The 16,528-nt window shown below is 44.5% G+C and overlaps 1 protein-coding gene across 4 annotated transcripts in view; it reads right to left on the bottom strand.

The window, feature by feature from the left end:
* Positions 1–826: 826 nt before the first annotated feature.
* ARHGEF12 (Rho guanine nucleotide exchange factor 12) overlaps positions 827–16,528 on the bottom strand; it is an 87,074-nt gene continuing 71,372 nt past the window's right edge. For all 4 annotated transcript variants that reach the window (XM_081843052.1, XM_081843051.1, XM_081843053.1 and 1 more), the window contains 7 exons: positions 12,829–12,918; positions 12,550–12,626; positions 11,585–11,815; positions 10,130–10,591; positions 9,395–9,705; positions 7,627–7,699; positions 827–5,830 (listed from right to left, as the gene is read on the bottom strand). In XM_081843052.1, the coding sequence (XP_081699178.1) occupies positions 5,820–5,830; positions 7,627–7,699; positions 9,395–9,705; positions 10,130–10,591; positions 11,585–11,815; positions 12,550–12,626; positions 12,829–12,918 (1,255 nt within the window). In that variant the 3' untranslated portion in view covers positions 827–5,819. The remainder of the gene's footprint in view (positions 5,831–7,626; positions 7,700–9,394; positions 9,706–10,129; positions 10,592–11,584; positions 11,816–12,549; positions 12,627–12,828; positions 12,919–16,528) is intronic.

The following is a 16,528-nucleotide window of genomic DNA, read 5'->3' as shown; positions in this document are numbered from 1 at the left end:
GATGTAGAGGCAAGCAATCCACAAAACAGAAATATATAAATCCATAGTTGGAGTGAAGAGGATAAACTGGGCACAAGAACTTTAAACTACCCTTTGTCAGGGGGGACAGGCACAATGCCTGGCCCAGATGCTGGCCATGAAACATGTGGCACTTTATTCAGTCACATTTGAACTCAAGTCATGGAAGGGGAAGGTGGGGAAAAACAATTAAATATGCAACAATAGCCAGAAGTGAAAAATTCAGAGCCAATAAAGACCCTATCCAGCTTTCTCCTCTGACATTTCAACTAGGGTTTTCATGCTCCCTTCTCAAAGCAAGAGATAATTGTGATTATTTTTCTGTGAATGTTTATTACTACTACTACTACTACTACTACTATTAGCAGTAGCAGTAGTAAACTATATTTTTAATGTTGTACACTGCCCCGGGATCTTTAGAAAAAGGATGATCTATAAACTGAACGAATTTTACAGTTCACTTTTACAGTTCAGCATGAACAGTTTTGTGCTGAAACTCTCCTAGTTTGAAGGATTACACTGAATCTCATGAAACTGGCAGAAGAGTCCTCTGTTTGCAGGGGCGGAGTGTTCTGTGCCTGAGAAGCAAAAGACAAGTCAGAAATGTTGCATTCTTTTGTGACTGTTGCGTGCTCTCTATAAGCTGAGAATAGATCTGATAGCCTCAGATGTCAGAAAGGGAGGTTCTTTATCATGGAATTGCCAAATCAGTGCAGACAGACAGGATCACTGGTCCACTAGGCTATTAGTCTACTCCAGGAGTGTGAACTTGAATCTGCTTGATTCAACAAAATACCATAGTCAAATGTTTGGGTTCCTTTAAGCTTATTTACTGGCATTCGAATGCTTTAATTTTCTATTTCCCAGATTCCAAAAAAACAAACAAACCCAACAAAACCTCTTTTTTAAAATGAGCAATATTTTGTTCCAGAAACATACCACCTTATCCGCTAATTAATAAGAGCTATTTTACAAACATACAATACATCTGGATAATTAGAACAATAAATTCTTTTTTTCTTAAACATTCAAACATGATCAGTTAAAAATACAAGGTATTAAGAGGATTTTTTTTTTGCATTTTGCTTTTCAAATTCCAGATTGTTCCTGTGTTCCTTAAAAGTAAAACCGGTTAAAAGGAGTATATGATTGTATAGTGAACAAATAAAATACATTTTTAGTAGGAAGGAAGTTTCAAAACAACTCTTTTTTTTGTTTTTTTTTAATTCTTAAAGAGCAGTGTAGTGTTCTGGCTGCAGTATCCCTTTTGGAGACCATTGGCTTATCAGCTGGCATCTGGGGACGGAGGGAGGAGGAGGAGGACTGAAGGATCTTTTTGAAATGGGGACAGCAAGGGGTCAAATCCATCCATCAGATGCAAGATCCACCAGTATTCCAGATGAGAACAACACAAGGAGCAAACACCAACAACTTCCTCTACCTCAAAAGGAGCTTTCTATCAAGCTGGAAGATTTATGCTTAGACAACCATGGAAGAGTCCAAGAAGCCAGGGCCACAGCTGTTCTTAAGCTTTGGTTGTCAAGAATCAACGGTCCCTATTGCCCAGGAATTACCTCCGCCCACTCCCACTCCAGGAATAGGTCACACAAGTACTGTATGCCCGATGTCTGCAAGTGCCACCTAGCAACCCCATTCCTTGCATGTTTAAATGGTAGGTTAACAGCAGGTGGCAGCGTCAAACCAGGTGACTGGGCCCAGGACCGCTGTGCTAAAAACTCTGCACAGAAGACTCAGTACTGTTTCCTCCTCCCTTACTACAGCATTTACACAGTGAGGTTTGATCTACACACCAAGCAGAATGAGGGGAGGATGAGGAAGCAGAGCCCTGGGATGTGAGTAGCCCTCCTGCTCCTTCCCAGGATTATTTATCTATCCCACCGCTCACAAATCTTTCTCAACTCTGGCAGAAAGTGTTTAAAAAAACGAGTTATGTGATATATCTTCTTGCTGAAGTCCAAGGCAAGAATACCATCTTGCTTGTCACAATGAGCGAAAAGACACAGTTTCAGTTTATATCTTTACAAATTATTAAATGCAAATTATTAAAAGCCAAATTATTAACTGCACTGTAATCAGAGTGGGTAAGAGCAGTAGACTCGTAATCTGGAGAACCAGGTTCATGTCTCCGCTCCTCCACATGCAGCTGCTGGGTGACCTTGGGCCAGTCACACTTCTTTGAAATCTCTCAGCCCCGCTCACCTCACAGAGTGTTTGTTGTGGGGGAGGAAGGGAAAGGAGAATGTTAGCCACTTTGAGACTCCTTCGGGTAGTGATAAAGCGGGATATCAAATCCAAACTCCTCTTCTTCATCATCATCATCTGTATTGCTGAAGACAAAGTGCCAAACTAGACTGGGGACCATATTTTACAATATTCCACCCACCTACAGTGCAAAGAAAGAATGGTCTGCAAGTTTTAAAAAATAAACTCAACAAGGTACAGGCATAGGTAGTGCCTCAGATAAAACATTAAAAATATCAACACACGGGGGTGGGGGAGAGAAACTGTCTACCAGGCCCTCAGATGTGGCTGTTAAGAGTTGATTTATCATAAGAATTGGAGTTAATGTTACTAAAAGCAGATAAAAGCAAAAGCACTGCAAACAGAGACGACTGCTTTGGCCCTTCTGTTTTTACTGGAAAATTTGAGTGCTCTATAAAGAAATCCCAACTTTCATCTAAAGCTTTGCGCTGCTTGTGCTCTCGGACAGCCCAGAAGGAAGAAAATAAACCCAAAGAAACGAACAAACAGTCCAGTCTACCACTCTTGGCATTCTACCAACTCATTCTGCTTCATGTGTAGACCAGGTCCAAATGATGCAAAAGCAGGCTGTGCAGGAAGTTGACATCTGGATCGAGGCCTTTGCCTTTTGAATCCCCCACCCCCTGCAATAATCTTCTTCTATAAATCCAGGTTAAACACAAAAAAGGACAGTGGAGCCAACATAATGTTATCTTGTCCATGAAATATTCCATTACTTCTTTTTTCAGCCTGTGGTTTTGTTTTGTTTTTCATTTTGCAAGGGAGGAGGAAAGGAGAGAGAAAAGGCTGTTCCATACTACTGTCCAGTCTAAAGAAGGGAATGTTCACAGCCAGACATGAAGGACAGGAAAGGATTCTTTGGTTGGAATTTTTCATGGCTATTCTAGTATATTTAAAAAAGGGGGGGACCACACACACCCAAAACCAATGGGAATCCCCGCAAAGTGCATTTTAGTGTTGACCCTCTTCACAAAAATGGATCTGTGCCTGGGGTCTGTTGTACAGTAGACACGCTAGGGAGTTAAGACATCCCCAGTGATTTTAGGATACTGTGTTGGGAGCAATGGACAATCCCCATTTCTCCCCACCTTCTCTTTCTTATAAGCTGAATAATGCCCTTAACAGGAGATTGCATAACATGGCATAAGAACAAGCCTGAAAAACACACAAAACCAAACACCACCAAAAGGACAGGAGCACAGTACTGTTTCACTTGCCGGGGGGGGGGGGGGGTTGAGATGGTCACATCCTCTAAGGATGGCTAAGAACTCTTCAGGCTTTGCCACAAAACCTGCATTCACCTTGCATGCCCTCCTTTCTCAGGTTGATCCTCAGGAGATTTTGGCAACCTGACCCAGAGGCATATTGTAAAGATGCTGAAGCAATTTCTTGCCAGACACCTCTGCAGGTCAAACCTATAGCGGAAGTGCTACAGCAGACAATGATCTTGGGACTCCTGCCACAGAATGCAGCGAAGAGACCGGCAACAACAATCTGCAGTGGAAATCTGAACTCTCCACTGCTCAAAAGCTACTCATGCTAGGGAGAGGTCTATGTTGTGAGCGTGATTTCTTGATCGTCCTAGACATGGGCTGTGGAAAGGGAATGTAAAAGTACATGATGGTACATAGCTAAGAGGTAAAAAAGAGGGGCTATTTAAAATCTGAAAAGGTCCATGTTTATCTTCCATACTCAGGTACACCTAGTTTTCCTAATGCCAAGAGGTGGCAAAATAGAAGTTTTACATGGAAAACAACGTGAAATTATAGAATCAAGCAGTTATGAAATGGGAACAAGCAGATCCACGAGGCACTCAGAACGGCACTGATAAAAGGAAGCTCGTGCAGATATGGAAGGAGACCCTTTGGTTTTGGGGCACTTTCTGCCACTGAAGAGGGATGGCAATCCGTACAACTTGCTTCTGGAAAATCTTATCTCCCCATCTTGACAGACATCAGTTCATGGTTTCAAAATGTTGGCGGTTGGAGGGAAGGGGAGGTTTTTAAAATTTGTCCTTGCACAGCCTGCCCATTCTTAGTACTACTATTCCGCCTGCTAAGGGAAGAAGAGGTTTGTGTTTCGCATGACTGGGAAACAACAAGCGTTTTGATTCTCTGCCATTATAGCTACAGGGGAAATGTGTCTCTGTGTTAATGGAGCAGGCAGTATGACCTTCACGCTGGAAGGAGGGGGAGAAAACAAAAGAAAAAGAAAAATTCTCCACACTTCGCAGCACATTCAACATAAGGAACACAAGTTACGGGGATTTCTAGAGTTCGGCACATTTAGATCTGAGTTGTCAAAAAAAAAAAAAAAAAAAAAAAAAGGTTTGGGAACCTGGTGCGGGGGGGGGGGGGGGGGGAGACCAGCCACTTGCAATGAAAGGAAGAAGCTGCATCCTGAACGGTCTGTCTCATGGAGGTAGCACCCAGCCTTGTACCACTTCCGGTAACCAGTCTGGAATGTCCAGTGTTTTTACATATGTGCTGTGAGCCTTCAATTTCCATTCTTAGACAGGGTTCAGTTTCAAAACACAAGGATGTCAGAATTCCTATTAGGAAAAATACTGCAAAGCTGCTCCCATGGAGGCTTCTGAGCTAACCAGTGTGATTTCAGAGCACTTTGGCACGAACAGTGCAAAAAACAAAACAAAACCCCACCACCCCAAACCAATCCCATTCTCCCTGCACATGCAATGGCCAACAAAGCACACCTCTGGGTGTCGAACATACCTGGGATTTTACTCAGAAGTATCTGTGGCTAACTCCAGTGGTAGAAGATGCTCAAACCAGGAGTGACTTAGCAGGCACATTCTTTGCCCCACCTCACTGCTTTCAAAGAGAATTCAAAGCCAAGGTAAAAATCCCAAGCCTTTCATCTCCTTGTCAAAGCACCATGTGCCATTGCAAGGAGAGCCCAAAGGTTGCCAACCTTTCAAGTGCCTGGTTGTGTACAGCATGGCATACCGTCACTACACAGGGGGAGGGGGACCATTGCAGGTGAAGCTCTTTTGAGCAGTGGACTGGTTGCTGGCAGAATCCAATCCAGTGAAAAGTCAAGACACGCTCTCACACACAAGCAGCCCTGAATGTGGGTCCAGGAGCATAGGGCTGTTGGGGCCTAATAAAATACAAATTAAAGTGTGCTTTCAGTACATGGAATGAAGTCAAATAAATACATTGATTTTTTTTTTTGTATATGTCTAAATACATTTTTATATATCCTACACCCAAAGCTTTATACATTTGGTTTCTTCTTTTTGTTCCTCTCTTTCCTCTTGTTTGGAATCAAAAAGAATTACTGGTAGCAAAGGAGGAGAAAAAAAAATCACCACCTCTCCCTGACAAGCTAGTGCAGAGGCCTAAAAGGAAACCATCCTCCACCCCAACCCCCCCAGTTCCCACTCTGCTGCACTTGGATGGTCCACGGAAAGAGCCCTCATGCTGCAAGAGTCCAGGCAGAAGCCGACAGGTGCCAATGCGAGGCTGATGCTTCCATCCAACATCCGAGAAGCTTGACTAACTTTTATCTAAAGAGAAAGAAAGAAAGAAAGAAAGAAAGAAAGAAAGAAAGAAAGAAAGAAAGAAAGAAAGAAGTAGAACACAATATTATAAAGTAGCAGCCGAGCACTATGGATCTTATGCACAGGTGTTTCTATTGCAGGTGCACAATCCATGCTCTGGTGCTTTACAGAGATGCATCTCTGCACTAAACAGTTATATATGAGCCAAAGACAAAACACAAACCATTATTTCCATTTGTCTGCTCCCTGAGGCTGCAAAAAGAACATGAGGTGTTGAGATGGAAGATACATCCACTGTATTAACTGACACTAATACAGGAGAGGCGTAAAAGTGCCTATAGAATTGTACACTTCTTAAGAGATTTCAAATCTACAAATAGGAGGCTACAAAAATGTCATAAGAATGAACATATTACACTGGGTGGGGCAGGTCAGCTTGTAAATTATGACCATTGGAACATGGAAAAATACCGTATTTTTCGCCCCATAGGACGCAGTTTTTCCCCTCCAAAAATGAAGGGGAAATCTGGGTGCGTCCTATGGGGCGAATGCAGGCTTTCGCTGAAGCTTGGAGAGCGAGAGGGGTCGGTGCGCACCGACCCCTCTCGCTCTTCAGGCTTCAGGAAGACATCCGCAGCCTAGGCAGCCCTGCAGGAGGTCCCGCAGGGCTGTCTAGGCTGCGGATAGCAGCCTGCTTCCCGGAGCGTCGGGCACCCTGAAAGCAGAGCGCCCGGCGCTTCGGGAGCACATCCGCAGCCTGGGCAGCCCTGCGGGAGTCCCCCGCAGGGCTCCCCATGCTGCGGATAGCAGCCTGCCACCCGGGGGGCGGGGCGCCCTGAAGCAGAGCGCCCCGCACCCCGCGCAGACATCCGCAGCGTGGGGAGCCCTGCAGGAGTTCCCCGCAGGGCTCCCCACGCTGCAGAGAGCAGCCTGCCACCCGGCGGGTGGGGCGCCCTGAAGCGGGGCGCCCTGAAGCAGAGTGCCCCGCGTGCCGGGCAGACATCTGCAGCGTGGGGAGCCCTGCAGGAGTTCCCCGCAGGGCTCCCCACGCTGCGGATAGCAGCCTGCCACCCGGGGGGCGGGGAGCCCTGAAGCAGAGCGCCCCGCACCCCGCACAGACATCTGCAGTGTGGGGAGCCCTGCAGGAGTTCCCCGCAGGGCTCCCCACGCTGCGGATAGCAGCCTGCCACCCGGCGGGTGGGGCGCCCTGAAGCAGAGCGCCCCGCGCGCTGGGCAGACATCCGCAGTGTGGGGAGCCCTGCAGGAGTTCCCCGCAGGGCTCCCCACGCTACGGATAGCAGCCTGCCGCCTGAGGCAGACATCGGCCAGCCCCACAAGCTTGGGGGGCAGCAGGGAGGCGCAGCGCCGTTCCTTGACCTGGTTTGGTTTCCCCGACCTGCTTTTGGGGGGGAAATAAAGGGAAAAAAAATTTCCTTTATTTCCCCCCCAAAAAACTAGGTGCGTCCTATGAGACGGAGCGTCCTATGGGACGAAAAATACGGTAACTCTGAAATAAGCTGTCAGCTGATCTTCTATTGGGCCCTTAGAACTATCACACTATCAGTGGACTGAGTGCTGAGCAGCAAGGAAGGGCGCACCTCCTATACCATACAATCCACTAAGAGAAAGGTGCACCATGTCAGCAAACCCAGGTATTGAATTAGAATGTTTTATAGCCAGCATCTTTTCCTGAAAATTCAGGAGCTGCAGTGAAAGCTCTAAAAACTTTTGCAAGAAAGATTAACAACTGTTTCCCCTTGTATTTCTGTTTAGAAGGTGCCCAGGGAATGGGTAAGGCATACCTGAGTGCTCATCTGTGGGGGCTGTTCCAGCCAGCCTTTGTTGAAGAAGAGTAGCATAGTTCTCCTCCACTTCCTGGAAGATACAACCCAACACACATTTGATCTGTGGCTCACTTGCAGACAGGCAATCAGATCAGACTCACTGAAACTGTGTCTGGCCAAGTTCTGGAACAGATTCAGTCCTCCATCACTGAGAACTCCAGTGATGAGAGAACCTCTCCTATTCTTTCAAGCTATTACTTGTTTTCTCTCCAGATATGGAAAAGGTCTTGCAGGTTTGGCAGCAGCTGAAAACAGCAGCCCATCAAGGACAGAAGGGCAATGCCTCAGAAGCGAGCAATGCCATTTTTACACGACAGGAACACCACTCATCCCAATTTAGCATCTCTTTGGCATTGGCCTGTCTGCCTTCTGTATATCTTCCTGAAGCAACTCTCACACAATCATTACTGGGCTAGCAAAACTCTGCACTTTCTAGCATCTTGAAGGTGAAAAATCACTGAGCACATTTCCGAGATGGAGAAGAGACACAGGAAGACTCTCAAGTCAAATCCCATGTTGCATTTTCACATGTCAACCTCACGCTCCGTGAAAATTCCTGTCTTATTCAGAAGGACCACATTCCTAGTAATCTGTGAGCAGAGTATCTCTGAGCCACAGTGCAAAGCTGACAAGGAAGGAAGTGTAACTTATAAATACACGTGTACATCCTATGCCTATGCCCATGGCATCACTCACAGGAGCAATCATGTGCCTGGAAAAATGAAACATATTAATTGCTCCACCTTATCCATCTGTGGTGCAGCAGGAAGCCAAGCCTAAGTCTGATGAAGCAAAGGCTGAATTCCCTCATCACTGGACTCTATCTTGCAATGTTTGTCTTTATTCAGGTTGGTGCCAGGATAAAAAACAGATTGTAGAGAATAAGCCCTTAAACCCTTATTTTATTTATTTCATAATATGTGTACACCGCTTGATTATTTAAAAAAAATCAACACGATTTACAAAGAAAAATGTGCTTCATATTGGACTCGCACATGATGCACAATACTCTTTGGTTTCTTGGGACTGTTAAAAAGTTGCAAGAGCCATCCAGTTGGTTGTAAGGAACTGGCCTGCCTCTGACAGCATTGCCCTAGTCCTGGTTCCGTCATGTAACAACCAGCCCTTCTTCCCAAGGTGTTGCATTGTCTTCACATCTTTCCCCCTACTTTGATTCCTGTACTTTCATTTCACTGTGGCCAAATCCCTAGCTTGCCAACTTTAGATCTAAAGTGTCCCTGTCTCTCTTTGAGCCTCTAAGATACAGAGAAGTTCTCACCTGAAACTGTGGCTTTTGACACACTCGTTTCAGTAAATGGAAACTGATCTTAGCCTCTAGATTTTCTGCTCCACCCTCCGCCTCCTTGCTGCCTGAGCTTTTGAATGATACCTCACAATACTGGATCCTAAAATCACTCTTTCCCTTCATTCACATTCCCCACATGAAGCCTTCTCTTTCTCCAGGATTACCTTAAGGTTTTCATTTCTTTCCCTTTGAAAAACTCAACTGAACTGAACTCTCCTGGTCGTGGAAATTAGGGTACAAAACTCACCACCAATCTCAATTTGTAAAGCTACAGTGAAAATCAGTGAAGAAAATAAAACACATACAAATCCTCAGCATGCCTTGTCCTCCAGGAAGCGTTTTTGTTCCCAATTTCCCACGTTCTACGCATGTTTTTAGAAAAAAGAAATGCAGCCAAATTTACACAAGAACACACTGTACCTTTAAGTGTTCAAGGTTGGCTTCTATCTTCTGGATGTAATGCATTATCAGGGCACAAGACTCCACAGAGAAGGGAGGCCTTAGTACACCTGAGCAGGATTCCTTAGCAGCTTCCCAGTGGGAGGCCATTAATTCCTCTGCAAATGCCAAGCTTCCTTCGTCTGTCCGGGTGTCTTGCAGAGATGGTGGTGGTTGGTGGGCAGAGTCCATTGTGCTGTTGCCTGCAGTGCACTGTAGAACCAGCGAAGTTACCTCCTCATCTGTGGAGCTCTCCTGTACTGTGCCATATCCGTCAAGGATCAAATAATTTCCTGTGAAGACAACATCTTAACACTAATGCTTCCAGATAAGAGCAGCTCATCTAAGATGGGAGCAACAATACTGTATGTGCCTGCCCCTAACACCTGTGCATGCCATGCAAGTATGAAATTGGTGTAACCTTAGCAAAAAATGTTAAGATGCATTCAGTACGTGACTGGACTCAAACCTCTCTGGAGGTTCTTGAATGGTTGATGCCCTTGAATGGTTGATGATGTGGGCCCCCTGCCACCCCCCCCAAAGAATTGATGTACTGGGAGGTTAAGGTTATATGCATTCTCACAACCAGTGAGATACAGCAGATGCACACATCTTCCTTCACAATGATATGTGCCATCAGAACTGACGTTTTAAGAGCTCTGTCCAAATTACAGCAATATTTCATTTCAGCCTTACACATCTGTGGGATTTATTCACCTGAGATCCGCAACTGCACCTCTTCTTCCTCCTTCCTTTCCGCCACTTCACCCTCTGATTGGTTCTCATCGCTGTGGGCTTCACGAGCATCAAAAAAGTGCTCTCCACCATCCTCAGAACCTGTCACTTCAGGCTCGGTGGTTGGGGTATCTGGGTTTGTGCTCAAGGGGTCCATTAACTGACTGCTGTTTGACACAGTGTCCCCTGGTTGCATTAATTCACTTGAAGTCCGATGACTGCAACAAGGTCCAAAATTATTTGTTCCCATGCCAGAGGGTGTCCTACTGGCCCCGGAAAGGGATGTCTTGTCATTGTCCGAGTACTGTAGTCCTCTCTGGACACAACTTTCCACTTGGGTCCTCTGACAAATTGTCCTATGCCTGGCAATACGCTGCCAGCCTTCGGGAGACTCCTTTTCAGACATGCCCAGCTGCTCCATTAGCAATTTCTTCAATAAGCCCACTGAAAGAGAACATAAAATCATCACAGATCCTGCAGGTCATCTCCTGCGACTGAAATTAACCTGTGCACATAAATGTTATGTTAAAGACTGGTGCTCTTGAGAAGGCATGAACTCAGCAGCCAGCTCCTTTTCTCTTTTTAGAGACATGTCAGGAGACAATAATCCAAAGACTGACATGTTATCTGAATGCAGCCATGTGCACCTCTATGTCATGGCAACAGCTGCCAGCTCCTCCACAAATCTCATCCCATTTCCCAGCCTAGGTAGAGTGGTACTTTTCTGAGACACCTGGAGCACAGCAGCCATATCCCTTGCCTTTCATTTGTTCTCATGCTCTAGGCCTGGTTTTATCAGAAAGCACATTTTGGTGGTTGAGCTGCACCTTCCTGACACCTCTCTAAGACATAAGGCATGGTTGAGTAGGCAAAAGATTTTATCAGCCCATCATTTATCCCTATGTGTGTATATCTTGACCAACTGGCAATCTAGGAAGTGGAGAAAATTACCTGCTGCTTTTAAAGAATGCAAAGTTTTTTTAACAGGGAGCGCCCTCCCTGTGGAATACCCTCCCTTCAGATGTCAAGGAGATAAAGAATTATACAACTTTTAGAAGAGATCTGAAGGCAGCCCAGTATCAGGTTTTTAATGCTTGATGTTTTCATTATGTTTTTAGACATGCTGTAAGACAAACTGTATTACATATTATATTATATTATATTATATTATATTATATTATATTATATTATATTATAATTATACCACCAATTCACCAACCTAATGATGGTACCAAAGAACCATTTCATTTTAAAAGGTATTTTACCAAAACACACAACCAGCCAGCACCTAGCTCTTTTCTGTCATATTTGGCTCTCTCTCTCTACCAAAATGGGTAGGTGATGCTCATTTAGCTCAAGAGGCAATGGACAACAGTTGAGTACCATCAAATCCACCATTCACTTACTCTTGGGCCCCACACATCCTCAGCTACTTACAATTTCTTAGTGCATCCAATGCCCATTGCTCTTCTGAACTTTGGAACAAGTGCTCTGGACTTGTGTGGCTGTAGTGCTCAGAGGACTCTTTGATCAGCAACTCTGCTGCTGGTTTTTCTCCAAACTGCCTGTCTGCCTCCAGGAGCTCCTCCTCTTCCAGCTTCTCAGACATTGCTGCTGAAGGAGACTGAACCTTCGCCATCAGAGGAGACTCCAGTCCCATATCTTTATCTAACAAACAAACCACCAAAATCAATGCAAACTCAAAACTGCTTAAAATACCTTATTTAAATTTCTATCTCTCTTAGCCTATAGCTTTAGGAAGGCTATAACAAAATACAAACATTGCTATTAAACATGCTAAATGCACACATGCTTCTAGTCCTGGAGATGGGGACAGAAGACAGTAAAGTACAGTGGTGCCCCGCAAGACGAACGCCTCGCAAGACGGAAAACCCGCTAGACGAAAGGGTTTTCCGTTTTGGAGGCGCTTCGCTAAACGAATTTCTCTATGGGGTTGCTTCGCAAGACGAAAAAATCTTGCGAGTTCCCGCGGGTTTTTTTCGCTCCCCCCCCTTTCCTAAGCCGCTAAGCCGCTTATCAGCTGTTCCGCTGATAAGCCGCCTCTCAGCTGATCGCTAAAAGCCGCTAGACCGCTAATAGCACTAATCCGCTAAGCCGTCAATGGGCTTGCTTCGCAAGACGAAAAAACCGCTAGACGAAGAGAATCGCGGAACGGATTAATTTCGTCTTGCGAGGCACCACTGTATAAATAGATACATTGGGCTATTAAGAGACACAAACCTGGAAGGAATAAATGGACCATGGCTCAAAAGTGACTTTTGTGCCATGTGCACATCTAACACTTGAAACACAATTCACAATAAAGAAAACCTTGGATTTTCCATAAACCATTAAAGGTATAAAGGTAACTCACGCCACAGTACCAAGTGTGTAACTTTTACCTGGACTCTGCATGCTGCTATCGGGAGTAGCTTGTTCTTCCTTTAATTTCTGCTGGTCTTCCTCCTCATGATCTTCCCTGCAAACCAGAGAGAGAAAACAAATCAACCACATAAAAAGTGGTATCACCATCCACAACTTCTTTCTTTCTTTCTTTCTTTCTTTCTTTCTTTCTTTCTTTCTTGAACCTGCCCGGTTATAATGTATGGAGTTTGAAAAGCAATACTAAAACCAGAGTGTGTGTGCCTGCGTGTATGTACACAAGCAAACACACAACTTACTCGCATGGCCCAGATGGCGGAAATGGAATTACGCTTCTACCTCGTCCAACTTTCACTGTTCCTGCCATCCGTGCTATGAGGTCCTGCCACCTGTAGATAAGTAAAAAAAGAACTAGTGTAAAACATGATGCCCAAGAAAAAGAAGTGTGCCGAGTTTTAGCAAAACTGCTAACTGATTCTTCCTGCACTTTTTCCTCACATCTTTCTAATACACAGGGACAAGAGGTTTCAGTGCTGCTCACAACTCTTTCAACCTATCATTTCAGTTTGCCCCCGTCGGCTTAAATTTACCTTTGCCAGTTCCTTGCATACATTTCTTTCCTTCTCTTAGGGCTGCTGTGTGAGGAGAAGCAATAAATGACTGTTCAGTATGGAGAGAGGGAAAAACAGCTTAAAACAAGAAACCTTGTCTCTGCAATGGCCAAGTAGCTAAGATTGCACAGGGTCTCTGCCACAATCACACAAACCCACGAAAGGAAATTCTTTATTGCTGAAGCACATGCTGCTTTGCTGTACATGTACTCAGTTGTCAAAAAGAAAAAAGTGGCTACTGGATGAGGGCTGAAGGGACCCAGAGCAGGGAGGGAAGCTGATGTGAGAAATCCCAGCAACAGAGCACTGAAAAGGGGGAAATTGGTGACAAAGCACAGCATGTAGCTATTCTGGTTTCCCTAAATCTTTAAGGTACGTGCAATGACAAAAAATGCATAAAAACTAACTGATCCTGCCACATCTATCAGTGGACACCCATAAATCAAACACCAACGCCCTAAGAAATGTACAAATGCAGCAATGGGAGAAAGAAAAAGAAAGAAAGAAAGAAAGAAAGAAAGAAAGAAAGAAAGAGAAGTCAGGAAATGCAACCCCTGGCAAAGGAGAAATAAGTTGTTCTGTCCCACCTTCAGCATCCCATTTACATTTTTTTTAAAAAAATAATCTGCTAAGAAACTAACAACCACTGCTTCCATGCTGGCTAAAGAAAAGCTCCACAATGTGCAGTCTGCCTGGAAAATGCAAACTACTTCCAGCAATGTAACATTTTACTGAGAAAAACTAGTCAGATTATTTGGCAACTGATGAATAAAGAGTTTATGCTGAACACCAGAAAACACTGCAACCTATTAAATAAGCAGAGAATCACTGCAGAAACTATCCCCAAACATACACCTCTAACTCCTGCACTTAGAGCTTAATAGCCCATTTGAGATTTCAAGTAGGTGAACAAAAACACACAGACAAAACTTGTCAGGCTGCTGAGATCTTTAGGTACACAGAAGAAGTCATTTTAATTGCACATTGCCTGTAGGAAAGACAGACTTGCAGATTTCTCTTTCTGCAGCAAACTTTTCAAATTTATAATTAATGCTCCTCACGCCTTTTTAAAACATTTGCAGTGTGCACAGGAAGGTGCTGCAGAAGATGCCTTTTAAACTCTAAATCCTCTGTTACAGTCACCAAATATGTCTAGTGTGCAGGAGCAAACCGCTAAATATGCCATTCAGGATTAACTATTGAGTGGGAAGAAACATCATCAATTAGGGAAAGAAATTCAAGGCACATCCCAAGACACGCAACACAAAAGGCCCATTTGGGCCTCTTGCATGAATAATTTTAATCTCTGGCATAACCTGTATGACCTCTATCAGGAGAGATGGGGGAGTGCAACCCTGCTGGTCTCCTTGGCAGCTCGACAGTTTTTGACGCCACTGCTCATTGTATTCGTCTGGAATGACTCAGGGAGGCAGGAGTTGGAGGTACTTAATTATAGTGGTTCTACCACTCCTTCATGCAGGGTCACTAAGAGAAAGGGGTACTAGGAGATTGTTGCTTGGCTTCATGGCTTTTGGGCTATGGGAATCCACATGGGTCCATTCTGTGTCCTATGCTATTTAGCATCTATATAAAACCACTGAAAGTTGTCATCTGGGGATTTGGAGCACAATGCGATTGTTATGCAGATGACACACAGCTCTATCTCTCCATCCCATCTGAATCAGGAAAGGGTGTTGGACCAAGGTCTGAAGGTAGTGAATGGCTGGATGGAAGCTTATAAACTGAGGCTGAATTCTGGTAAGATGGAAGTGATATAGGTGGGTGGTTCCTGTGTCCGGGAATTAGGTGTACAACCTGTCCTGAGAGAAGATGCACCCCCCCCCCGAAGGAAGAGCTTCATAGCCTGGCAGTAGCCCTGGATTCCAACTTGTCGTTTGTCACTCAAGTGCCTTCTGTGGCTAGGAAAGCTTAGACGTATTTGCCAGCTGCAGCTTTCCCTAGATCTGGATAACTTGCCCTCTGTTGTCCATTCTCTGGTGCCTTTCCACTTGGACTACAGTAAACAGCTGTGTGTGGGGCTGCCCTTGAAGACAATCCAATGGGAGCAGCAAGTTTAGAATGCAGCTACTAGGCTGGTAAGTGGGTAGCCTGATGGATGAGTTCTGCACTGGCTGCAAGTGAGCTACTGGGCCAAATTCAATATGTTATTCCTAGCATATAAATCCCTAAATGGCTGGGGACCAAAGTACCAATGTTAGAAACTGAGATATGAAAGCTAGGAGCTAAATGGCACCTTAAACTAAATGGCCACTGCAACAGAGTGTCTAGGCACACATTTTTATAACAAGAATACAAAGCTGAAAATGAATGAGCTGCAGCTAAAATCTTATGTTCATTTTTCACATGGTCTAGTCCTCATCTGAAGACTGCAAAAATAAAAAATAAAAAAGCCATACTTCTCCTGCCCACCCCCCTAATATTCTTATGATGGTCCCTTCTCCAGTCTTCAGAGAGTGGCTGGAAGTCGGGAAACTGAAAAAGGTCCTCCTTTTCTTCCAGCAGTGGCAGTTTTAATCTGAAATCTTAGGTGCAGTACTGCACCCAGAGCACAGAAACTACTCACATTAATGAAATTCCCTGTCGCAAAATGTGCCTAGAACAAAGGGAGTTTTGAACACTGCAAAATACCTAAAATATTGGGGAAAGTACTAACCATCATCTTGGACCAAATGATCAGCATGCGAGGCTTTGTTGGTGGATTACTCAGTTGGCAGTGACCCCTGAGAGGAACTTATTAGCAGCAGTTCCCCACTTGTAGAATGCCCTCCCTAGTGAGATGTGTCTGTTTCCTTCATTACTGACTTTCAGGAGAAAATTTAAAATATTCCTCTTTGCCCAAACATTTGGCAGCTGAAACACACTGTCCCTAGCACCCATGAGATCACTGGTTAAGAATGTTTTTACGAATGTTTTTAAATTGTGTTTAGTAGTAGGGTTTTGTTTTTTGTAATGTTTTGCCATTGCTGCTTCTGCTGCCCTGGGCTTGCCCAGGAGGAAGGGCAGGATAAAAATTAAAGAAATAATAATAAATCAAGTAACATGGGAAAGGAAATTCTGAAAGCAAAGCTGTGGCCTGTTGACATAACTGTTCTGCAATGTTAGTTCCCCCTCCACCTTTGGGATTTGCTTCAAAGGTGTTAATTAGTGGCTGAAAGAGCAGTCCTCTGTGAAAACAGGATTTGAATCAAGAGAAAGGAGTCGTGTAAATAACAGCCGAGCTATCATCTCTCATGCTACATAGAGGTGAGTTCAGAAACAGAAAGTATGAGAAAGTATTCAATTAGAGAAACTGGCAGCAACCTCCCACTCACCCACCCCAACCACATTATAGGCTGCATTGTATGGTACTGTTAGGCGGATGGAACAT

This window comes from Podarcis erhardii (genome assembly GCF_964252035.2).
Source record: "Podarcis erhardii genome assembly, chromosome: 16".
In the NCBI taxonomy this organism is placed as follows: domain Eukaryota; kingdom Metazoa; phylum Chordata; class Lepidosauria; order Squamata; family Lacertidae; genus Podarcis; species Podarcis erhardii.
This window is presented reverse-complemented; position numbering and strand designations above follow the sequence as displayed.